Here is a 26845-nt window from a genome sequence, read left to right on the forward strand (position 1 = left end):
TTAAAGGCCAGATTTGTAAAGTGCATGACAAACAGCTATTCTGTCAACCTGGTCTGTGGATCTTCTCATCTCCTCTCAGCTAGTTCTCTGAATATATACTGTGTAGTATGCTGATGTCTGAAGACAGCCATTTCCACTCAAATTTATTTAGGGGTATTAGAGAAAAAGAAACCTACATACAAATGCTCATCACTTCACGATTGGTGGGTGTTGGTGTGTGACTGCAACATGAAATAAGTTAAAGGAAAGGAATGTTTTTGCAAGGCTCTTCATGCATCTTCATATATCATGGTTCCTTTCTTGTGGAGCTAGATTTTTTTTTCTCTTCTTCAGGTTGTTTATCTTCACATTCAAGGCTTCTGTTAATGTTTAGCTCTTCTTTATTCTCTGGAAACTCTGCGTCCGATTTATTCACCAGCAGTTCTCCTTCAGCCTTGGCTGTAACCTCCTTACTCTCCTTTTCTGTGTCTGAACCCCCTGACTCTCCTGCCTCCTCTGACAGAGAGTACATCTCTCTCAGAACCTCGCCTGACCCTGATGGGACTTCTTTACCACTCCAGTGGCGTTTTTGAAACACACTAAAGTCACTAATATCTTTGGAGCAGTTTCTCCACTGGCTCGACGGTTCACTGCAACCCTCATCTGACGCCAAGAGTCCGTTAGGAAGACCGTTGGATGCTTCAGGAGGCCTGGGTGAAGCAAGAGAGCTGGCTTGTTTGAGGATGGATGCAGTGATCTTGAATCGGTTGAGCTTGCTCTTTGCCTGGCTGGCCGGAAGGCCAGGGGAAATTTTGAGCGAGGAATTTGGATAAGCAAGACTGGATTCCAGTGAACTGGAACTGGCCATCGCGCCCTGTAGAGCAGGCTTTCCCGTCTTCATCATGCCCATCACCTCATAACGGAAGCTGGAAATATCTTGTTTCAGCTCCTGAGAGAGCAAAGAAAAAGTCACTCTGAAATAACTAATGCATATCTTTAGTTATTTGTTACAGTGGTTATAGAAAACTGTCTTGGGAAATATTATTTTAAAAAGAGTTTCAAAGAACCCCCTGACATCTCCCTTAATACTAATGATCTAGATACCAGTGATCTTTCTTTTTTGTTTATAAAAATAAGCCAGACATTAAAAAAAAAATACTAATCATATGACATACAGTTTGCCACCTATAGAAGATATTTATTTGTTTTAGTTAATCAAAATAACTTCTTAAAAACAAACATCCTCTTGCACATGTAATGTTGTCAGACCAACGTAACTGGTGGTGTGACAGTATTGAAGATGGTATATTCCCCTGCTTACCAGGACCAGTGACTGTTTTTATGATTATCCTCCTTATATTACAATCGCTGATGAGGCAGATTGATACTGTGAATGTCTCATTAGCTTGTTAATTTCCTTTCCTCCAATGATTTATTTACTTCAACAATCTCACAGCAACATCTTTCCACAATAAGTAAGGCAACTATAGGCAATCATGACTTTACAAAAAAATTGTTTAAAAAAAATAAATAAATAAATAAAAAAAAATATATATATATATATATATATATATTTCAGAGAAATCAGTCCACCCTTCATAAAAATTGCAAATTTTGTTCTAACTCAGTCCAGTGTAAGCACTTAGTGCTTCCTGTAAATATTTGTGCATATATGTTAGTACATATGTGGCTATCTCTTGCAGATAGATCAGGAGATTAGTTGCTATGTCTTTATTGCTAATTAGGTCATAACAAAAAGAAATGATGCGATGGAGCAACAGTAGATTTGTCAGAGAGAACCAAAATAGTACTGCTGCGTGTCAGGTAAACAACTGTCTGCAAAATATGCCATAAATTACCGCTCTCAGTCTGACAAGCAATTTATCTAAGTAGATTTGACTCTACCAGGGATGGAAAACGTTTGATCTGCTATAGATAGAAATACTGAAAATAACTGCTTATGGTTATTTATAATCAGTGGGACCTGATCATACCTTGAAGTTGTCTTCAGTCAGGCCCTCCTCTGTCTTAGCATCTCTGATCATTGCAGCCACATAACGTTTTACCAGGTTCCTCAATACCTCCTAAAACGAGAGGAAAATGCTTCATCAAAATGCGAGAGAGGAAAAGTTATACACAGAAAGTAAAATCTATCCATAGCAACATTTTCTATGCAGATGCTGTCACGACCCCCTGCGGATGTGGGCAAATAGGAAATCCTTGGCAGAGAATGATGATAAATAACCTGCTGACTGTAATTGCCAGTCCTGCTGAATGTGACAGTGTGTGCTCAGATTGAAATCGGATGTGCAGAAAGGACGCTAAGGGGCAGAACAAGTTTCCTGAATGCACACAAACAACCCTGCAATTCACGGTATTCAGCTTGACTTAAGAGATATTGTTTTTACCTGATATTGAAGGTTTATCCTCACGTTTTCCGCAGCCCGTCTCTACATGGACATCAGAAACATTCATGTTCAATAAGAAAAAGCAAAGGAAAATAAAATAAATCTAATCTGGGTAGTCCTCATAACATTACAGTTTTAAATGAGTACTTCTTTAACTTTACAAGATGCCTCTCTGTGACTGCGTTAAAATGGTGATGCAACAAAATATTATAACATCAAACCTAATTTTACCTGCAAAGGAGGAAAGGCAATGCAAGAAGTGAAAGGCATCTTACTGCTTTCTCTTCAACATCTTATTTTTTTTTTGTTTTGTTTCATTATTGATTTGTAAATGTTTGTTGTTCACTTTAATCTACCGGAAGAAGTACGGAGTGGTGGGGTGTTGGGATTGGATATGTAGCAAAGGTGTGTAGACAAATCCTGGTTTACTATGTCAAAGACTAATAACCTCCATATACGAGGTAACCAGTGTACTGCAATGTCTCCTGATTCAAATACCTAAACTGTGTTTTCTTCACAAATTATTTTTAACAACAATCATCTTTACATAAACATGTATTGAGAAGTGCAGGTTATTTGATGGTGAAAGGATGCCATCATGTCCGGCATACCAACTTACTCCAAGAGTTCCAAAGGTTTCGGTTCTCTTGGACTGAGTCCTCTTGCACACTTGTCTCTTGATCCAACACACGAGGTACCAGAATGTTTTGGGGCTCGGAATGATGTTGAAAGGGGCGGGAACCGTGGCGCCCTCCTCAAAGTAACTCATCCACAACTTTGTTCTTGCAAACTTCCACTCAATGTCTGCATGGTCCTACAATCAGATTTAAGTATATTAAAAAAAATAAAATAAAAAAAATAAAAAACATATACTGGGGTGAGTATTGTGATATTTTTCTTTTACATATATCATGTCATGTACTCACAGCAATGTGCTGGTAAGAGTTATTCATCATGGCTATCAGCATGTTGAGGAGCACCACCAGGGAAATGATGTTGTACGTCCCAAACATGGTGGCGCCAACAAATTCTGTAAACTGGTGGTCTGGATCCACGTTGGTTACATAGAGGCTGATTAGTCCAAAGATAGACCAGAAAAGGGATTGCAGGGTCTCAAACAACCTGTAAGACATTTGGAAATGCTCAATTTTCTTTGCAAAATAGCTTGCTGTTCAAGGAGAATAGATGGAAAGAAACTGTGATCATCAATTTCAAAACCCATCACTGTTTTTCATATTGATTTAGGCCTGGACTTTGATCACTAACATGAAGATGCTCAGTCAAAATAATATTGTTGGTATGTGTCTACTTTGAACTTTGGGGCCGTAACATGCTGTAACAGGTAGTACATAATGCAGAGTCATTTTTAAGAAATTATTTAATAACTTAAGCAGCAGTATTTTCTCTTAGCAACAGAAAGCCTTTCACATATTTTCATCTCAGTAACAGTTTACACAAGAAAAAGTCATTTTCTGTAACACTGTTTTTCACAGCATCACACATGCAGTAACTCACGTGGAGAAAGCATTGTTCTGCTCTACACAGCGGATCCCCTTGCATTTTCCTTTCTCTTCTGAAGCTTTTGTCTCATAGTAAAAGTACAGCTGGTTGAGTCCGTTAGCGAAGGCCAGAAGAACCTGAAGAAAGAGCAAATGTCAAATGTTCTGTCCACATCTACTGCAGACCACCTGTTTGTCTGGAAGCATTTGTTGAGTTTACCAGACAGTAAATAAAAAGGAACTTCAGGATATCCAGCAGCATCCGGCCGAGTGAGATCTGCAGAGGCCCCAGATGGGAATTAGCGGTGAAGAGGGAGATGAGGCGCAGGGAACTGAATATGTTTGCAATGGCAAACACTGCCTCAGCTACTAAAGTGGGGTGCCACATTTCCCACTGGTTCCTGGGTTTAGTACCACTGTACTAAATAGGGAAGAAGAAAGGATGGAATATGAAGTGAAGCACAAAAGATAACACACCCTCACAGTTCTACTGCCATTCATAGACAAATCATTACCTTGGTGTAGGCTACAATCTTGAGGGATATAGTAGCCAGGTAAAGAGAGTTCATGACAAAGTCCATCACGTTCCACCAGTCATGGACATATTCCTGGAAACCACCATCCCACATTTGCTTGATCTCTGCCCAAATAAATCCTAGGAAAAGACAGACAATTAACAAAATATCTGATTAGATACGTTGATTCACAAAAGTATTCATATCCCTTTAGTTTTTATCATCTTACCACATTGCAACCTAAAACTCGAAGAAAATGTCTTGTAGTTTTACACGTTGAATCAATATAAAGTTGTTTTAAAGAAAGAACTTGCAAAGGATTATGTCCATTTGTATTCAACCCCATTTACTCTGATTTCTTTAAATCATGGGTGTACAGCTCCAGTCCTCGAAGGTCAGTTTCATGCCAGTTTTAGACGCATCTCTGCTCCAACACAGCCAATTCAAATGGGCCATTTGAATTGGGCCAATTCAAAATAGCTCAGTGGCTGAGCTATTTTGTGAGGAAGAATAGAGTCATAGCTGCTTCCACAATCAAAGTCACTGAAATTTTATTTAGTAAAGTCATACAAATTATTTCAAAGGGCACTGAGTCAAAAACAAACATAAGGTTGGTTGTTGGTTGGTTGTTTCAGTGTCACAGTGCTTAAGCACAAGGTGATCATTCTATATTATACTCACCCAACACCCATGGTAGTATCATCCACTCTACAGTGGTCGGCGGAGGGCCCTGTCGGTCCTGCCTGTCTTGTTCTGTAGTGACAATATGCTGGGAGGCAAGCAGCAGCAGGAACAGAAAGGTCAGGTACGATGACGTGTGGCAGATAAACTTGATGAAGGGCTTGCGGATGAAGAGGCCATAGCGACTCTTGGGTGCGATGAGGTAACAAAGGGCAAAAACAGGGAAGAGGAGGCCAATAAAGACACAGGTGATGAATTTTCCTGCCCAGTGGCGCCGCCTCCACCCGGGAAACTCATCATACCACCTCGAGGCCAGGAGCTGCTGACAGTTTGGCTGAGCCACGAACTAACACAAATGAGAAAAGAGGAGAGGAGAATTAAATTTAAGATTTCTTTGTTCTCATTTACAGACATGAAAAATTGTCTCAGAGGATTTTGCAAACGTAAGACTGCAGGATGATGAGATAATGAGAGGACTTTCTCTCGTAGGTTGTTTTTCTGATTTCCCATAATGTAATGAAGTAGTATTTGTGTGCCAAAATTAGCAACTGTAGCAAACTTGAGCAACAAATGACAGAGTGGGAAGTGTGAGTAAAGTGAAAACAGTGAAGTGCTGGTCATCCACATTCAAATTTTAAAATGTTGCACTATTCAGATAAATGAAGCTGTAATCTCTACTTTCTGTACATATAATCTCTGCTCACAGAAGTGGATGTACTCATCCACAGGAACATACAATATTTATTTTTTTCAAAGTCTAAATATATGTCAGTTTCTTTTGTTTACTTGGTTGTGGTGTTGCAATGCCTTAAACACATGACTACAAAGTAAAAGATTTGAAATTAAATGTCTTCTAGATATGGGTTTAAATCAGAAACAAAAGGTACTGCATGGGTCTTACATGGGCTAAAATACATATATGCAAGCATTTATATAGATGCATACAATATTATAAAATAGTATGCTGGGTATTTATATCAAAGTGTTGACAAACCCTGGTGGTTTCCAATTCATTAATTCTGCAGCTTTGTTTCCATGGGAACCACAGACCCCCTTATCTGTGTTGGGGCATGAGGCTTATGTTCCTCTGCTTCAGCAACAATATTGGTGCAAACCATGACACGGAAAGGGAGAAATGGTGTTCGAGAGCACACTAATTTTATGAACAAATGAGACTATATGCAGTCTACAGTAAGACAAATTTTAAGATGAAAATAAATGTAAAAAAAAAAAAGAAGGAAAGACCAGCTGGTTTCTTTTAATCACACATCTCCTTTTACATAAGTCACATAAAAAGCTCATTAACTTGCACCCAAAGAGGCAGCTGACTCTTGTAATGAAGACCTTTAGGTCAGAGAGTTATTAAATAAAATTGTGTACTGCATCTTTAAAAACAGCTGTATTTCTTCTGAATTAAACACTATGGTAAGTGTCAGTGGCAAAAGTGAATCTGAGTTTATAATGATATGGTTGATTTTCAGATGCTTAGACATTTTCATAAGTCTCAAGTCTGTAATCACGTAGTCTGCCAATAGCACTGCACAGCTGCACTTTGTATATTAAAATAATCTACCGTTAACCTTTAACTGCTATGAAGTATTTAAAAAAATAAATGATCAGTGATCTTTTTTAAACTAAAACTGTAATATGAAAACTATGTTTAAGGGAAAAATAGAAGACATACATGAATACTTGCTTTAAGTGCTTTGTTGCTAAATTTCTTGCAAAAGGGAAAAGATATTTCCTACAATATATTTTGTTCTTAAACAAAATGAAGTAATTTAAAACAGAACTCAGTTTGACAGTTGATGTGTGGCCATGAGGAACATGTTTTTTTAATGAATAATTAACATCCCTGATTGGCTAATAAATGTTACACAACCCTAAACAGAAAAAATCTCTACAATTCTAAGTTTGACTGCAAATGCTTGCTCAGTGAAAAAAAAAAAAAAAAAGGAGACGGTATAAATCAGCTATCAGCTCCTTCAATGTTTCTGTCATGAAACATTAAACAGCAGCCATAAATGCCCCACATAACATTACCATAGCAATCAGTTATCTACATACACTTCAACAATTTAGAGAGGACAACAACCATTTAGTGGAATTAAAAGTACACTTACTTGCACTTTTAGCTCCACTTACATAAGAGCTGAAGTCTGAATTGAGTCTAGAGTCTTCAGAGAACAAGTTTGAGCCAAGAAAACGTAGAAGTCAGAATTGACTTGGACTTAAATGCAATTCCAGTGTAAGCTGCAGGCTGCAGTTAGCATGTCAGACTTAGGTGTATCGATTCTTGCCAATTTCTGACAAGTGTGTTTCAGATTGTAGATAGACAAGGAAATTGCCCAAGGTAGATTTTATGTAGATTGATATAATCAATGATTTGATCCAACTATATCAACCTGAAATGATTCAGCAAACAGTAATCATACCATGAATGGAGGACGTTTTGAATAGAGAGAGAACTACTTTTCCATTTCAGCTCTAAAAATCTTCTGTCCCCAAAAAGTCTAAACAAGGCAAACATCAATGTGATAGCAACCTTTCTTTTGCCTGTCACAGTCACTTAGAAAGGCTTGCTGCAGTAAAGTGCCATATTTGCCTGAGGTGGCTGTTTCGCACAACTCAAGTCCAGTTGGAAAACCGCCTCTTCACAAAGCACCTCTCGACTGTTGCCTGTCTGTAAGTGCTCACAAAAAAAGTGCTTTTGCTGTGTAAGTGCAGATGCTTTCAACTTAGTGAGGACAGGTTTACCTGCAGCTCTCCAGACATAGTCTGTCTAAACCTTCTTACTTCACTTTAAAAGACAAACAGTGAAAATAACTTTTTTTATTTATTTCCAAAGATCTATCATAGAGATGTAGGTGAATGCCAGGTGTATTCATTTTGGAAACCAACAGGCATAATTTAGTATAAATAAGTTATCATGATGAAATATATGTTTGTTAAAATTAAAATGTACATGCTTCAGTTTCTTCATGCTTTTTGGAGTTGCATGTCTTAAAGGGGGAGTATTATGTAAATTCAACTATTCTGAGTATGAAATGGCTCTATGTGCATGGGAAGTACATAATAATGCTACTTTATTAGATCAAGGATATTTTGGTCACTGTGAAAATGAGTAAAAAATGCATCTGGAAACGTTTTAGAATTGACCATTTTAGGAACATTTTCTAGTTCAAACACAAAAAGACACTTCAGTATGAATTCATTGGTGGGGACTCAGAGTCCACACTCTTTAAAGCTGAAATTAGTGTGAATCTTCACATTTCTTTCTCCTTTTATCTCCATCAAGGCTTTTGTTCACTGCGACTCAACAAGATTTGTTTTGTAAAACTCTTCAGGCTAAATTACTTATACATTTCTAAGATTAAATTGTATAATTACTAAACGCACATTCTGTGGCATAAAGGATTAGTAGTTCAGTTTAATAAGGACTTAATAATAAGAACTTTTCAACACTCAGTGAAAATTGTGATGTGTGTGCATCTGTGTTTTCATAAGTAAATTATGTGAGTTTCTTCATGCTGCATGAATTTCTCAGAAGCCCCAACTTTTGGACACTTGTCTTGACATTCACGGTCTTACAAGGTCAACAGTATGACCTTAAAAATGTAGATTGAAATGCCACAATTTCCTAACATGTTATTGTTGTAACGTTTTGAAGATCAGAAAATCTACACACATTACTGAAACAAAATCTTAGCCCGACTGTTCTCAAATGTTTTCAAGGACAATCACAAATAGGTATACTGTATATTTGTTTATAATGTAACGGAAGGTTTTAGATTTGTAATACATTCAGTAAAAATGGTCAGTGTACATATCTATATATGCATATTGTTCATTTATCCTTATTTTATTTCCCCATAAAGTTTAATGTTTATAGTTTACATCCATACACTGTAAATACACTTTTGAATTTAAAATGCAAATCCCTCTGTGCACACAATCTTGGTCAAAAAAGGATTCTGATGCTGAAAAAGTCCAATTCATTTATCAGAACCGATGAGGTTAATATTAATCATTGAATAATGGAAATTTAAAAATATGTTCTGAACTTCATTTCACTTGTAGATCTTTACTGGGATCATTGAATTTTTTATGAGGAAATGTTCTGCAACAAAACCCTAAGACTAACCTAGCTTTAATGGTTCTATAATTGTTGTTTAAAGGAGCTTTTAAAATGCTGAAACACTTAATTGCAGTTTTTATAAAAAATCACAAGAGGGCAACATTAAACTACAGCATATAAAACTGATGGCATTCTTCTCAGTGCCTCTGGTTATTTTAGGCATTAAATAGAAAACTAATTTTATTCCTACTTGAATTTTAAAATGCTCACCAGCCTTCTTTGCTTGTGTAACAATAACCAGTCCACAGAAAAACCCTTAAGCATGTTGGGGAATGGACGCAATAATATTTATCTGATTTGACCTCCTGCTGAAAGAAAGCACAGAGTGTTGTGTGAGCTTAGTTACTCCTGTAGAGATTTGTCTTCAGATAATTATGAAATGCCTTTCTAAACCCCAGGATCAAACCAGCAGTAAAAAAAACAAAAAAAAGTAAACAGAAATGTGATGACAAATACAAAACAACTCCATTCTCTGTCCTCAGTGCACACAGAGCAAGGTTTAATTGGCACCTATGTCCATTTTCAGGAGGGTCGGTCATGATCACTGCCACACTTATAAAGCAGCTACAATATAAAATAAATATCCATCATTCAGGCTGAGTCATGCCAATTATAAATGTTTCTATATTTGCCTGGAAAATTGGTGAAAGACAAGACAAAAGATCAAAAAGAAAGGGAAAATGCTCTTTGCAAGAATAAATGAGCCTATTTAACCCTGACTAAGTGTCCGCCCTTGATTTGTCAGAGGGCCAAACCCCCTATTTGCTGGGTATATGAGGTGTTGAAGGAACAAAAAAAATCTGTAGGTAGACCTTTCTTCATTGTGTGTCAAAGAGTGTTGGGGGTTAGAGGAGGTTATACACACAGATGACATTGTTCTCAGGAAACATCTGCACAAAATGTTGCCTTTATTCCATTCTTTAGTTCATTCAGTATTTCTGAGATCAAAACCTTTCATGCTCCGCAAACTGCCTTCTTCAGCAGGAGAATACAAAGAAAAGATGCCTTTTCTAATGCGAAACAGAAGAAAATCTTTTTGTTTGCACACAAAGCTGGAACTGTACTGAAATATGCTGTAAGCTCAACTAAAAGTAAGTCGCATCAACATAGACGGTAAAAAATCCTGGTGCAAAAATAATAATTCCACAACATGCTCTAAGTGTACCTATACTTGCACATATTTAATGTCATTAATACTCGCCTGACACATTTGTGCCAGGTACCAGGGAAAAAGTCTCCTTGCAATTTGTAGAAGAGCTATATTGCCTTAGACAGAGATATTTGTCAAGAGATCTATTAGGATGACAGGGCATTGTCTTCCATCACGACCACCTGCACATGTGCCAATTAATTTCTTTTTTGTCAGTAACCGCACCCCTCATCAAGTGTGTGTGTGTTTCTGTGAATGTGTGCGGCACATGCTAATTATGCAATATAATGTGGAAGAAACAGTCGTAAATTAAGACTCCTCCAAAAAGTGCATCTGGCCTGTCAGCCAGACAGAGGTCCCAGGAAAGAAAAGCAAAGTGAAATTCAAATTGCTGCTGGGAGTAATGTTCTTGCTTCTTCATCATTTTTTGCTTCACCTTTATATTCAGCTGAACTTTTCTGCACTAGAATATGCATTTAGCACATTTTATTGCCTTCAGTCTTCCCCTAACTTTGTAAGTGCATCAAGAATTCTGCTTCCCACATCCATCCTCCGTTATACTGTGAACAATCAGAACTCGTGCATTAATAGTAAGGTACCATGCAAAAAAATCTTTCACTTTCAATGTGATTAACATGTAAAGTACAAATTTAGAGAATAAACAACCTTTACCCTCCACTTGATTGTTAAGCACAGTTTTTTTAAGGCACCACTCTATCATTTACTGTGTAATACGTTTAAATGTTTAAATGTTTTTCCACTTTCAGAATTGATATAGTTTTAGCCTTTTCTTCTTGTTAATAGTGATTTAATTGGATTATTACAAAGTAAAACTTGGTCTATTAATTAAAGAAAAAACAATAAAAACCATTATCTAGATGAAGAAAATGTTGGGGAACTACACACCTTAATTACTAGTCTGACCTCTGTAGCTCTTATAGTCATCAACCAGACTCTGACATCAGTCTGAGGACACTTTTTACTTCTATTTTAAATACTTCTATTTTCTTTTATCTACACTCTAGCCATCCCACAGTACAATGACATCAACTCCTGTTTTTTTAAATTGACCCAGAAGTTTCCATTTCTTAATTCTCACACTGGATGTAGGATATATTTTGGATCATTGTTATGCTGCAAAGGTCAGTTCAGCATCGGCTTTAATGTTTTACAGAAGGTCTAAGCGCCGTAAGCGCCTTCTGTTGCTTTGCAGAATCTATGATGATGAACTGGTGAGGCCCACCAAATGAGATACTTTTCCTATAATGCTGTTTGTTTGCTTTTTGTTTGCCAAAGATGGCTTCTACCCTACTGTCCAACCAATCTTGCGGTCTGCTCATTGGCTCAACTTGCTTAGCAGCCATACCTGAGCAGCTGTTTTTAGATGTGTTGACTGTTCTCCCCTTGTTCCCTGCTATGGGGTATCTGATTTGAAATTGATTTTGAACCTCTGCAAACTGAGATTTTCAACTAGACTCATAAGCTGCAGCAATTATTTTGTTGAAGGTCCCAGAAAGCTCTTTGATCTTATCATGGTGTGCACCTTAGGAGCACACCAAACTAAATCTGTGAGATTTGAAAAGAGGAAACAAAATCCAAAATGATGATTAGATATGTTCCACCTGATCTTTTATGACCACGTGCAATTTTAGCCATTTCAAGTGCAACTAAATGTGTGAATGTCCTAATTTATTCCTATGAATTGAGCAGGTGGCATATTACAGTGATGGCAAAATCAGCATCTGTCCTAAACAAGCAATCACTTCTGTTTTCACTTTGTTCCGTTCCCTGAAGCTTGTTTTGGTCCGTACTTTAAAATGAATCACCCTGGTCAACCAAAAAGAAAAGTCTCCATTCTTACTATTAGCAGTTTTATGTTTCAGCATACCTCTTTTTGATGGTACTTGATTGCTAGTCTGAGTCTTGCAAGGTCGTTATTGCCCTCCTCTTCCAATAAGTTGGCATTGTCTCTGTAGTTCAGGATCATTTCCAGCTCTCTGGAGCTCCTTGTTTGGTCCAGCAGGTCCTTAGCAAACTGTTTACACTGCTGAGACAGCTCCTCATACTCAGATTTGAACTCATTCTCCACCTAAAAAAGCCAGAATACAAAATACCAATAAGATCCAAAACAAAAGCTAATACAGGTTAACATAAAAACAAATTTAAAAGGAACTTGAAGGACTGATTGCAAATTAAACTTTAATTCTGTGTTCTTTGGAATGGAAAATTGGTTTCCTCCAACCACAATATAATCAGTTATATTTTAGATGTAAATTTCCTCTTTAAGCACTGGTAAGTCTTGTAAAAAGGTCAGTTCTTTAAAATTACAGAGGAGCTTTTGTTCCAGAAAATTATCTCTTCATATTCTTTGTTAATAAATGCACATTTTTAAATGTATTAATTAACCCTGCTTCTGTCACTGCAATTTTTCTAATCCACCTGCTTATCCTCATCACTTTAAAACATTTGACTTGTTCTTATTAAACCCTTTTTTCACATTTTCACAAGTCCCAATATAAAGCATCACAGCATTATTTTGGGACTTCATGTGATAAATCAACACAGCATGGCTCTTAAACATTTTTTGCAAAGAAATACAAAATTGAAAAGTGTAGTAGGCATTTCTTTTCATATGCTTTTACTTCAGTAACAGCAAATTTATCGCAGTGCCTTCCAAAAATAAAATTCACAGGCAATTGTTTGTCAGATAATGTGATTCAGAAAAGACACATGGTTAATTAATGAGCATGCTGCCAATATTTCAGGTCTTTAAAGTCTAATTTTAGTACCGCGTGTCTCAGCTCAGCAAACAGCTGTCTCTCTCCTCCCCTCACCTTGCTGAGCTCCTGCAGCTCCCAGCTGAGCCTGAATGCAGTGAGAAAGGGATCTTCGCTGGAGAGCGCAATTAGAGAGGGACTCGACAGCGCTTTGTAGATGTTGAGGCGAGACCGAGAGTGCCGCAGGCTGTCCACGTCTGAACTAGACACACACTCCACACAGTTGCAACGCACCTGCGAGATCAAACAAATCGTGGACACATTTTAATGAGGCTTCCCTGTGTTTAGTCACGGATCATGTCCCCCATGTAGCAAAGCAAGCACTGAATTCATCAAATCTGCTAAGCACTGTAATGTCTGTAATGTTTAGACGTTGCAGCGTGCTACTGGCTTTTTAATTCATCTGCACATTTTGCAAGAAATTCCACCTTAATAATACAGTTGGTGTGTATAAAAGATCAAATATACAGTTTACAACATGATTCAAAGATACTTATTTCACTTACCTCGTGTGGCTGTGGCATAGACACACCTTTCTGCACCAGAAGCTTGATAATTTCATAGTTATTGGTGTGTGCAGCAAGAATGATGGGAGTGATGTCAGGGGTGAAGTCAGAAAACTGCTTGTCCAATAAGATAGGGGGAACCTTTCAGGAGAGAGGAGGAAAAAAAAAAATCCCTCAGTCTCACACACATGTCAACAGAAACTTTTCAAGCAGCACACGAGGCCGTAGACTGTGAAGCCAGTTAATCTGATCTGAGTTGTTTTGTGACCCCCGGGACAGGTCATCAGTGCATTCTTTGGGTATTTTAAGTGGGATGGCAACTTGCAGGAAGGTTCACCACTCTTCAATGTTTTCTCCATTTGTGGATAATGGCTTTGTTACTCTTTCTTGGCTGGAAGATGTGTATGACTTTATATATTCTAGAATTTATTTTTTTGAGATCCTTTAGGGTACTTCTTTCTGTCTCTCAAGTTCTTTCAACAACAGGCTTAAACATTTCATAAATGTTTGTACTATGCTGTTTAGCATAACACCATCTGACAGGACATTTTTATTTACTTAGGTTGCCTTTGATGATAAATTGTGTGTGGTTTTCCGAATAATTTAAATGTAACGCAAAACCCAAAATAGAACTTCTTATGGGAGAAAATACTTTCTCAGGCCATATCTTTGGCTAACAAGATGAGAAAAATGGGTAACACTTTATCTGAAGGGGTGTGCATAAGACTGATATGACACTGTCATAAACATGACATAACACCTGTCATGAACATAAAGAAGTCTTTATGAATGTTTATGACTGTTGTCATGAAGTGTCATTCGGTAAATAATGACACTTTTAATGCAAAGTTGCTGTAAAAGTTGAATTAAAAGTCCATTAAAAGTGCCAACTTTGCATTATTTTGTAAATTATGATAAATTAATGCAAAATTGGCACTTTTAATGGACTTTCAATGCAACTTTTAGAGCAACTTTGCATTAAAAGTGTCATTATTTACTGAATGACACTTCATGACAACTGTCATAAACATTCATAAAGACTTTTTTATGTTCATGACAGGTGTTATGTCATGTTTATGACAGTGTCATGTCAGTCTTATGCAAACCCCTTCAAATAAGTGTTACCGAAAAATGTCCTCCATATTAAAATAGCTATTAGGAGTGCAGTTCCCAATTAAATAGAAAGTTCTGTATTTCTCATATTTCAGAGGAAAACATGCTCAGAGAAAATCTCCTCCAACATAGACCTATTCATGTCATTCAGGGGAACAAGTGGGTAGCAGTGAGTTGGCCCCTTTTGATAGTTTTAATTGAAGGTCTATTATCTGATTCACTGGTGGAAAAGAAAGAGAAGTTATTCAGAGAAATGTGAGATGGGTAAGGATTTTAACTCGAGGCAGACTCATGACAGATGGAAAAGAAGAGGTCAGAGTTCCAGTGAGGAAACATTAACAAGATTAATTTTAAAACAGCTTGGAAGATATCAGGTTTTCTCTGCCGCTTCGAAAAGCTATAGGGAAACTGTGAAAAATGGTTTTGAGGTGTGACAGCAACTGTAAAAATGAAAAGTCCCAGCTTCAAGAAAGCATCATTTGATTTAGAACTAAATCTAAGTAACTTTTTCTTTAGAAAAAGAAAAAAAAAAGGTTGTGGCAGGTGAATACTGTGCCTCAACTTGTGTTGTTCTGCATGAATTCAATAGCTAGAAATCCAGCTGTGCTAGTTTAAAATGGGAAAATGTTTTACCCCTTCTTGTTTGGTAAAAAAGATTTCAACTGTTCAGCAGATTGGGGGCTCCCTTGAAGTATTTTTGGACTTCAAAGCACCAGATTTTGACTGATCCAGACTGCACCGGTTTATTTTATTTTAAAGACCCGTTGCTTTAATATATTCAGAAAATGGTCTGATGTTATCATGCAGGATGGTGGTAAATGTCACTGTTCAGTGGTTCTAACCTGCGAATATTATTCAGCATTAATAGTGTCTTCGCAGATGCACAAATTCCCTATGAAGTCCACTAATGCGCCCACATTTTATCAAGGGTGCTGGCTTTTTGAACTTTTTCAAGATTTAATTTGTCAGATAACTACAAAGCATTTTTCTTGCTTAAGCTAAAAAAGTTGCAGCATCCATAAAATAAATTTATTGCACACCAAATAAACTTCATCCCATTTTCTCCTGCATTAAAATGCTGCTCTCCAGGTACCACTGCCATACAAAGTTCGTAAGTCAGAGACATAAAGATACCTTTGTGATATATTTTCTAATATTTATTGAATAAAAGTTATGAGGGTTAATCAAAGTTAGTCAGTCTAATTGTTGGTTTTCTAGTTAACTATGGAACTAGGTCTGTTAAATACATAGCACAACAACAGTCAAGCTGAGACTTTTTTTCTGTTTTGCTCTATTGCATTTGCTGAAAATTTACACAATTCCTAAAACTGCACATGGCCCATTGATGGAGAAGTAAACTATATTTAACCTTCCTTTTAACGTTTTAAAATTCCAGAGAACCATTGCAGTGCATCAGAAGGCCACGGAGCAGCAGGTAGGAGAGCTGTGCTCCAATGTTTACACGGACAAAAGGACCGTATGAGGCCTAAGCATTTGGCCTCATTTCCTGTTTTTTTCGGCCTCTTCCTGACGGATTTTTTTCACTCAGAAAACTTCTGAAGAGAAAAATCCCATTGAGTTTTTGTTGTGAAGACTTTTGCAAACTGACTTCTGAGTGAACACCCTAAAACTCCTCAAAATTTTTTTACCTAATTTAAAAATTGTGAATTTTGTTCATGGAAAGCAACTTTAATGCAGGCATTGACAAACTGCTTATCATAGTTTCTCATGGGAGAGAAACGTCCTGAAACCTCACAGGTGATTTAGCTGTGTCAAATACCTATGGAAGCACCTCACCAACAACCTTTGGTGAAATACAGCTCATCATCAAAAAGCCTCATTAGTGGCTGTGTTTCCTGAGCGACCTGTAGGGGGAATGGGTGATCACAGGAACCATCATCTCCTTCTGGACGTGTGTTGTGGGAAGCAGTCTGACCTCTAGCGTCACTGTGTGGTGCAATAGCTGAACACTGCTACAGCAACGCGAACTGCAGCAGGAGGTGAAATTTGCTTACCCATGACAGACGTTTACAACAGAAGAAACAAGGACAAGGTAGACACCATCCAAGACCCCACCCACTCTGTACATGAAATATCTGCTCTCATCTCCTCAGTAGGAGGCGTAATGAGTGAGCACATCCACCCAGAATGACAGTTTCTTTTCCCGACATGGTTTTAATAAAGCTCTCTTCGCTGTCACATAAAGAGTCTAAAGAAGCACCACATTGCTGCTGCCACTCACTCAGCTCTCCCTGCTACATCTGTATAAAAGATCAAATATATTTGTCTGCAATACTAAAATATAGAAGTTTGTATTTTATGTTCTTCAGTAAAACTCATACATGTCCAGAAATGTATTCATTTTTTTCATTTATTACCTTAATTATATAGCATTCTCAATGTAGCGTATATTAAATTCTAGTTCTGCTGTAAATACAATTTAGAAATAAAAAGAAATCAACCTGGCTGCCATTATGCTGCCAAGTGAGCCATTTATTAGTCTGCCTTATACGTTCAGACTTTACTTCTATCTTTTCCTATAATTTGTCTTTACTACGTTAAGTTTCATTCTTTAATATACTTTCTCAAATTTTTACCTGCAGGAACCTTTATTTTTCAAGGATATAATTGCCAACCCAGACAACTGTATGCAATCACTCCTGAATCCTTCTCTTGCTCGACACCTCTTTCTAGGACAGGTTGTTTGCTTCCTTTATTTTTTGTGGCATAAAATTAAACTCAAAGAAGCATGTATTGAATGCCTGAATATTGGATCTTCTTCATACAGAGATTAGAGCCAGACAGGTAAAGTGAAAACGTAAGACATGGAACACAAACAGGCGCCCCAGACAAAATAGAAAACCCTGAGCAACATCCAAAGAAAATATTTAAGACCATGTAAATAAAAAATAAAAATAAAAATAAAGTTTAGAAATCACTTTATCATGGAGAAACTAATTACTGGTATGGTTTACCCCAATAGTCTTCACTTTGTCAGGTGGCACAGGGCCATTTTTGAGAGTCTTCGCATTTCGCAGAGGAGGATGATCTAATAAGCCACAGCATAGACTCTGTTTTCCATGTGGGAGGAGGACGGACTTCAAATCATGAACATCAAACAGCCCTGGCATGTGCCCAAGCACGGACCAGGAGGCGCGCAAACTGCAAGATGTGAAGTTATGATAATTGTGGAGAAAGGAGATGAAACCAGAACACACTCCTCTGTGTTATGCGTGTCTGTTGGTCTCATTAAAATGAAGCAGCCACCATCAGCATATTGATAAAACATGCAACAATAGCATCTGCAAGAGCTCAGTATCTGTGCCGCTTTTAGTTTTCACTGAGCTCTATTTCGAGCCTCCCTGCTGGTTTTCACATGTCATCCCACAACATCACAAACATTTAGATAATGCTGAAAGAAAATGGGACTCTGAGCAGCTCAGGTTTTGCACTGCAATGTGGAAAACAAAGCCGAAGGCTGTAAATCAGGAAAGCATGACTATGCTCACTTTACATTTTGCTCCTTCCTGACGTAATGGTGTTTGAATTAAACAGAGCTGTCAAAAAGAAGGGAAAAACAACCACAGGCTGCCTTGTGATTCTGAAACAACAAGTTCAAGTGTGCCACTGACAGATTCTTATCTCTACTCACATGGTAATTATGGAAATCATTAAAAGGTAAATAGCATATTTTAACCAAATAAAATGAGTAAATGTTAAAAGTATAAAAAAAATAAAAATAAAAAGTCAAAATATGTTTGTCCACTGGTTTGACAAGCATGGAAGTATTTTTTAAATATTATATTACAAAAAAACCTCTGTTGTCATATAAATCAGATAGTGAATAAAATATAAGGATTTCACCTTTTTTATTTTTGTTATGGAAATTGATTTAACTCCATATATAACTCACTGAAGAGGAAAGGTTGTAGAAAAGTGAAAAATGCCCATAAAAATTCTTGAAATTCACAGAGTCCTCAATGGACTCTAAGTAAAAACAGGAACATTTGTGAGATTATCAAAAGCCAATCATCCAGACATCCAGCAGAATTGCAAGATAAATATCCACATCTTCAGTGAAGGATAAAACAAATACTCCCATTAATAAGTCTCAGAGAAGATCCTGGCAACAAACAATGTGCATTTTCCAAGACAGCTTTTTAATCTAATCAATGGGCCTCTCTTGGGGGGATTTGGTTGTGCCAGAGTGATCTATTTTCACAGCTCACTCATGTGACGCAAAGAAATACTATCTTAGAAAGGAATTAAGTTATAGAGGTAATGTGTCAGCTGATTGATGTTAATGGTGAGGGGTTCAGACTCTCCACATCCACTTCTGTAAAGAGAATGAATAATCATGCTACTACTTTTGTTTTTTGCAAATATATTGTAACTTTTAATTTTTTATTCATTTTAAGTCCACCTTTATCCTATAAAAAATTAGGCGCATTGTTGCATTAAACTCAAGAGCAGCAGTAAAATCTCTCATCAGCTGGCTGATGAAATAAGTTTTCTCCCGTCTGATGTGGTGCATCAATAGTAAGAAGCAGAGCAGACAGGACTTGATGTTTGTAAATGTAACAGTGAAGGACTTATAGCACTCTTCTGATAATAAGAATTAAGCTCCTATCTGCTAGCGCCAATTTGCAACAAGAGGCACTACATTTAAGATGGACAATATTGTCAAAATGTTCACGATAAAAGAGGGAGAAGAGAACATTTGTGCAAATTATCCATCGTATTTTCTTTAAGGAAATGCCATCATATCTCAGTGTGTAAGACATTGAGACATTGCAGTAGAAAAACTCTGTTTTTAAGACTTTATGAAGAAGATGGTTTTGTCAGCTTTAGTTGTTGCCGAGGTCGGTTATGTTGATTGAGATAGAAAGCTGAAGTATTTCAAGGCTGAGAAAACAGTTTTCCCTTAATTGGACATAAAAAAAAAAAAAACTCCTTTATTTGAGCATGTTGGACTCTTTCTCAGAAGAAACACAGCATTTTGTTTTGGGAAGGTTTTGTGAAGCACAGTCTAAAGAGTTGTATTTTAAACACACACACACATATATATATATATATATATATATATATATATATATATATATATATATTTATATATATATATATATATATATATATATATAATTATATATATTAATATTAATTAATATTAATATTAATATTAATTAATTATATTAATTATATATATAATATATATATATATATAATTAATTCTCTCCATGACGGAGCTCATAACTCAAATTACTCATGTGTAAAATCAATTTTCCCCTGTGAAATATATTAAAATGCCACAAATTATTTCTGTTACACCCGCCAGATAAAAATATGTAAATAAAAACTGCAGTTTATTTTGCTACATGTTTGTGAGTAAAACATCTGCTTATAAGTTATGTATATTGTATACAAACAAAATATAATAGAATGTTCCACAATAAATTGGTTTTATTAATAATAATTCACAGCATTGACCTTCGAGATCAGACAACTTGAATATGCTGACATATTCAACATATTCAAGGTGGGGAAAAGAGGGTGAACTGAATAACTGAATCTTACTTATAGATCTTTGCCCTTTTTGTCATGCTTTCTAACCCTATAACAACATCTTTTCCAGTGCTGCAATGAGAAGTAGATCATATGACCTCAGGAGATTCGCAGTACCACCAGATGTTTGCTAATCCCTTATGGCTAGTCTGAAGGAGTTGCATGAGGGCGTGGCAGGGAAGGGGTGCTTTATGAGGAGGAAGCTCAGAAGCTTAGAAACTGCAACTGTGTCTCAAAGACGGTGCTAAGTCTACCCAAGAATTTTGCACAACTAAATGGTTGCCACGGGAGACTAAAGGATTTCTCAAACACGTGCGAAAGAATCAAAGCAACCCTTTGAGGGAATAACATTACACCATAATAAAAGTCAGCTTTAAATAATACTGCTCCTTTGAAAACCTATCCAAAAAGGTCTACTCCATTTGTCCTTTCATTGTGTTTCTGAAATTAGTTTGGCAAATGTCATTAAATATGGTATTTACCCTATTAGATACATAAATAATAATAAAAAAATAACATAAAGAGATTATAATATTATAGGAAATCAGTTTCTAAATCTACATTTGAAATGTCTGTTAACAATTCTTTATTGTTAAGATGTTTAAATGTATGGTGTAAACTACAATGTAATTGTAAAACTTTTTATTGAACAAAGCTCAAAGAGCTTTTAATTTGATGTTTCCAACCAGAAGTAATTCGGGGTTATGTTTTTCGAGTTTTGATGGGAATTGGGATAACCTTTGACGTATGAAAGATAGCAGACAGAAATACTGTAATTCCAGCTACTGAAGAGGCTGCCAGGTGATCAAGCAAGAACACAGTTAATGTTGTTTACTTGAAAAGGTTGAGGTAGGGCTTTTCCCAGTAATGTCTATCATCTAATTACCAAATATTTTAAGCTACAAGTACTGCTGCAGCATCTAAACCCATAAGTAAAAGGCTGTGTTTTTGTTTTTGATCAGTTCTGTCGCTTGTTGAATCCAAATAAACGTACTATGTGCTGCTAAATGACAGTCTTCGATTCAGAGTGTCTTCGGTAAAATCTCTACTTAGGCTAGAGAAGGTTTGGAAAGGATGTAAACTGTCAAATTTTCCACTTGTTCTCCTCCTTACCTGCATGCCTCCACTTGACTTCTTATGATTCAGCAGCAGCTCCACGGCTCCCACCACTTCCTTGCGGATCGCGTGAAGCAGGGCATCACCGACGTAGACACTGAAGCTCAGCAAAAGCTCAATGATTTCCAAATTCTCATTCTCAATGGCAATGAGCAGAGCCGTGCGGCCAAGGGGGTCAATGCAGTTGATGTTGATCTTAAAGTAGATCTCTGCCTCCTGAATAGAAAAATATGGAGCCATGAGATGAAAAGTTTGTTAGTTTCAAATGGGCTGTTCTCAACCAGTTGATTTTTTTCCCCTCTTTTACCACTCAAGGAAAAAGACTGCCTTGAACTATCTAGAAAAGAACTGGAAATTGAATCATCTTTTTTTTTTTCTTTTTTTGTAGGCAATCGGACAAGAATAAGTCTTGTTCACTTAGTTAAAGGGGAACAAGGAACACTTTAAAAGAAGACTTAATCAGTGCAACTGTAAAAATGTCAGTGGCTGCTACAGAGTGCAATCAGCAGTTATGAGAGAATTTATTAAAGCTTAAATTTGTCCATTTTTTTTAAACCTCTAGTTCAAGTCCAGACTTTGACAGCTTTGATCCTGCCACCTTTCGATGCATCTTTGCTCCTACACACTTAAACCAGACAGCTCAATTCCCTGAACAGGATTCATTCAACTCTGCAGAGACCTGCTAAGGAGAAGTTAATTTGATCCAGGTGTGCTAGAGAAGGGATTCATCTAAAACTTAGAGGAGGGTGGCAATCGAAGAGTGGACTTTGGCACCCCATCACTAGACCGTGTTACTTGGATCACTAATAATCAATTTTACTACAAACTGTACATTTAATCATAAAAATTATGAAAGAAAACATAAATGTAGTGTCTCTCTTCTGCAACAGGTCTAACAGGTGTTAAAGTGGTTAACCAAATGGGAAAATAGCAGCTTTTATTCTATAAATGATTCCATTTCAATGTTTTACGTTTAGCTCAAATTACAATCCTTTCTATGGCGAACTGTTAATTCAAAATTAAATAAATAAATACCTAAATGCTGTTATTAATAAATACTTCATCAAATAAATAAATATCCCCAAGAAATAAAAAAAATATGCATAAAACATATTTTTTTAATGGAATAATTTGTAATTTGGATATATGAACATTAAATAAAAAAAGTCCCTGAAATACATAAAGCAACTTTACAAAAATTTTATAAACTAAAACACAATTAAGAAATAAATAAGTATATAGATAATTCCTCAAATAAATCAGTCTTCAAATAAATAGATAAATAAGTCCCCCATTAAACATTTTTTTAGTATTTATTTTTGTTTTATTGGTTGCATTTGTGTATTTGCTATTAAATAAATGAAATCAATTTAATTTGAAATCAAATGGCTCCAACTGTTCACGACTGCCACGTGTAGATATCCTTTTCTCCATTTGTAATTACCAATAATCACTTCTACGAACCTCCAGGGCTTGTTTGACACTGGCGTAGTCTCCCTTCTCCACAGCTCCGAGGTAGGCTTTTTCTAACGGCGACAGCTCCGACTCAGCCCGCACAATTCGTAACGGGATGCGGTCCCGGTATGAAGAGCTGTCAGTCCTCCGGTAATACAGCTGTGACATCTCCCAAGGATTCAGCTTACTGGCACCCTACTAACACTGCTACAGCTGCTGCCAGGCTGAGGGACTTCACACTGCAAGAAACAGAGGAAAAAGTGTTAGGAAGAGAATGAAGCTGTTAGTGCTCACTTTCACTTGCATGGGAAGAAGGAGGGAAAAAAAGGTGAATACCTCAAAGGTTATGATGAATAACTGAGCTGGAGCAGAATTTACAAAGGAATCATTAAAAAGTAATGCTATTAATGGATCATAGGGACAAAATAATATATCTGATAAATGAATTTCCTCATAACATATTTCTGCATTGAATGATTTAGATTTTTTTCTTTTAACCAGACTTAGAAATTTTATAATACATGTGTAAAATACCAATCCCGTTTTTAAGCATCAGTTTCAACACAAATTAAAAGAACACAAGAAAACACTATTAATAACTAAAATTGTCATAAACTAAACAGAAGAGCATCTTAAGCATTGTGCGTCATAATGTATTACAAGTACATTAAATTATGTCGCGTCGCGTTGCTGGTAATTTGAGAATCTCAACTCAAAAAATTGTTTCCTTTTTCTGAAGTCCTGTATCTAAGCAACCCACTTAAAAACAGGCACATGAGTCAGACAAGGTGTATAAAAAGAATTAAAAAATGATGAATGTTAGTCAAGATGTATTAGTTTCATATTACTTTTAGAGAAGTACAAGTTCACCAATGCCTAATAAGCCACTCTTTCTTATTTCCTCATGGTCTCAGGACGACTCATTATCATTACATTAATGAGCAGCAAATTAGTCCATGAAGGGAGAGAGAATAACAGCTTATAATTAGCATAGCATATGTGTAAATATATGCACATTTTCACTAAAGCTTTAGGTCCTAAAAGTTGTTCTTGAACTGAAACAGTTGAATGCTTGTTATGTGATTATTGGGTTTATAGCAAAAAGTAATATGACAAGAAAAAATTATACCCGGGGGCTTTTTGTCAGTGTCTATGTTCCTAGGCTCTGAGTCGTAATCTCAAAATGTACCAAGTCACCTATGAGATAAACATCAGCAAGAAAGCATTTCATTCTATTTACAAAATTAACAGAGATATTTTACTAAAACTGAGGACGTGAACATTTGGTTTATTAATTCAGTTTTAAAGGTGGGGCAATTTTTTTCTCTAAAAAACGAGGGAAAACTGTCAGTGACAAGTTTTGACCTTGAGACTTAATGATATCCATAGTAAAAGAAAGGTGAGGATAATACAAGATCCCTGCAGGGCTCTAGCTAGATTCTCAGCTGACAGAAGATGGCACCTTCACCTTAATTAGCATTTGTTTGTTGGCTAGCTAAGCTGACACACATGCACATGAAGTGCTTCTTTGTAAATAAATAACTAAATAGAAGATTGGAATAAAAATGTAGATAGTGTACATCTACACTGGAGTGACAAGCAGATCAATTGATCTGTGCCCAGGGGCTCGACTGCTACACGGGACAACTAGGGGGCTGAAGGTCTAGGGCCTTAAACAGCTGCTTAGTTTGCTTTGTCTTGGGCCAGCTTTGTTGTCTTGTTGTTATTCCAGACATATTCACTATTGCTTTAGGCATACTTAAAATAAATCTTTACTGCCACAATAGAAAGAGGAGAGAGAGGAAACATTAGATCAAAGGCCTGCAGCAGAGACAGTGTTGCAGGGTTACGGGGAGATTATAGGTTCCTAAGAAATGAGATCTTATGGTGTCTTGCTGGACATTTTATGTTTGGTGTTGCTCTTTCTCACTTAGGGGTCTACTGGCTTACCCTGTAGATGTTTCAGGGTAATTGTGTCAATTCGGCCAGTTCTGAGATGATGGTTACACCCCTAGGTTAGAGGGATTATAGTAAAAAGAAAAAAAAAAGTTTACTGTCTCAACCAATGACACGAGCGAACTTGAGTTTTTGTTATTAAATTCCATTTTTGAGCTTGAGATAATTTCTGATTATCAAGAAACATAAACAGATGAAAAATAACTATGCTTATGTCATGGGCGTCCAGCTCTAATCCTCAAGGACTGGTGTCCTGCCAGTTTTAGATGAATCTCTGCACCAACCCAGCTGGTTTAACCCTTGTGCATGCGGGGACTGAGGCAAACGTAGGACTGTGGCAAATGATACAAGTTTTACGTGTGTGGGGTCGGTTGGACCCCATTTGTAGACACAAGGGTTAAATGGTCCAACGACATCCTCAGCATGTCAACATTCTGCAGAGGTCTGCAAATGAGCCATCATTTGAATCAGGTGTGTTGGACAAGCGAGAGGACTAAAACATACAGTATACCAGCGTTTGTATACTATATACAATAAGAGTAAGTTATGTTGAAAAATATTATATATATTTTTATTTATCTGTACGTCTTTTAGGTAGGTTTCCTGGATGACGGTGTCATAAGGTATCTACTGAAAAATTAATATCAGTTGATGACTGATCTATTTCATTCACTGAACTGTCACTTGTCTTGAAAGTTTCAATACTTGTTTCACAGAAATAAGCACAAAAACAGTCACTTTAAATAACAAAAGGCACTTCTATGGACAATGTTTTTAAGCTCTGCTGCTTTCCATGTTTTGAAGTCCAGTAAAATTGAGAAAAATGTTTTTGTTTTTTTTCTTAATACACATTATGTAATAAACAGACACGGACTAGTTTTTAGCTTGTTTTCTCAGCCCTCTAAACCTTACACCATATAATGGGCAGTTCATTACAGTTTGAAGTGCAGATTGTCCATGCATTGGCAGATCGTAAAATTCCCACACATACTCATTGAAGCTCTTATAGTTGTAAGTGTATGGCTGTATTCAGTGGCATCATAACATGATGTAAAAGTTACAGAGCTCAGGCAGCAAAAGCTGAGAGGATTTGCAATATATTTAAAGGAGCCACTTTGAAACTTGCATATATATATATATATATATATATATATATATATATATATATATATATATATATATATATATATATATATATATATATATATATATATATATCTGTGTGTGTATGTATATACATAGTCTATTTTTAACTGGATGCCACGTTTATTTATTGTTGTTGATATTGCTTTTCTGTTCAGGTCAGGCTGAAAGCTGCCCTTAGTTATTTAGAATTTACAACTGAAAAACAAACCTTAGGGCTGTTGAACATTGGAACATCGTCCTCGAAGATCAAGGTTCTTCCTTTGGAGAGTAGCATAAAAAAATGTCTATCTCAACTTCTCAAATTCAGAGCAGATGACGGATTCATGAGAAGCGCCTCCTTGATGATATGTTAGTGCCCTCAGTAGCCAGTTTGTCTTTATTCTGTTTATCTGCTTCAGTCTGCATCCTCCACTGTCGTTTTTTTGTCACTTCGCCGCACTTCTGAATACATCCTGATCCCGTGCGTTTTAATTTCCATTCGGTCTTAATGCGCGTCAAAACATCACATTCATCTCACAGCGCAAAACAACAAGAAGAAAAAAAAATCCCGGTAAAAAGGAAAAAAGAAAGAAAAAGAAAGAAAGAATTTTAAAAAAGCCACGAGTTCACGAATTTCCAGGGTAGAACAGACCTAGTTCTGCAACACCTCCACTTTACCCCCTGGGGTTAATTTCCACCAATGTGCATGTCCGATTCGACTTAATCCACCTGTTGGGGGGTGACTGAGTGGAAAGCGGAGGTTCCAGAAATGAACGCAGAGTTTCCAGATGCCTGGCAGGCGGTCTGCAGAGCGAGCGCTGCTGCAGACGGGTCGTGCGCACTTGGAGACGCATTGAACAGTGTG

The 26845-nt window shown here is 36.7% G+C and overlaps 1 protein-coding gene across 1 annotated transcript; it reads right to left on the bottom strand.

The window, feature by feature from the left end:
- Nucleotides 1-26845, bottom strand: trpc4b (transient receptor potential cation channel, subfamily C, member 4b). The gene is made up of 15 exons (XM_015038950.1): nucleotides 26210-26845; nucleotides 22909-23138; nucleotides 21442-21660; nucleotides 13654-13794; nucleotides 13205-13381; nucleotides 12259-12459; nucleotides 5083-5428; nucleotides 4402-4541; nucleotides 4107-4307; nucleotides 3903-4024; nucleotides 3314-3509; nucleotides 3007-3201; nucleotides 2388-2429; nucleotides 1974-2063; nucleotides 1-928 (listed from the first exon to the last, which is right to left on the bottom strand). Exons 2-15 carry the CDS (start codon nucleotides 23065-23067, stop codon nucleotides 287-289), a joined length of 2871 nt encoding a protein of 956 aa, XP_014894436.1. The 5' UTR covers nucleotides 23068-23138; nucleotides 26210-26845; the 3' UTR covers nucleotides 1-286.

Source organism: Poecilia latipinna, unplaced genomic scaffold (genome assembly GCF_001443285.1).
Source record: "Poecilia latipinna isolate Pla-1442-1.1 unplaced genomic scaffold, P_latipinna-1.0 Scaffold457, whole genome shotgun sequence".
NCBI classification, from domain to species: Eukaryota; Metazoa; Chordata; class Actinopteri; order Cyprinodontiformes; family Poeciliidae; genus Poecilia; species Poecilia latipinna.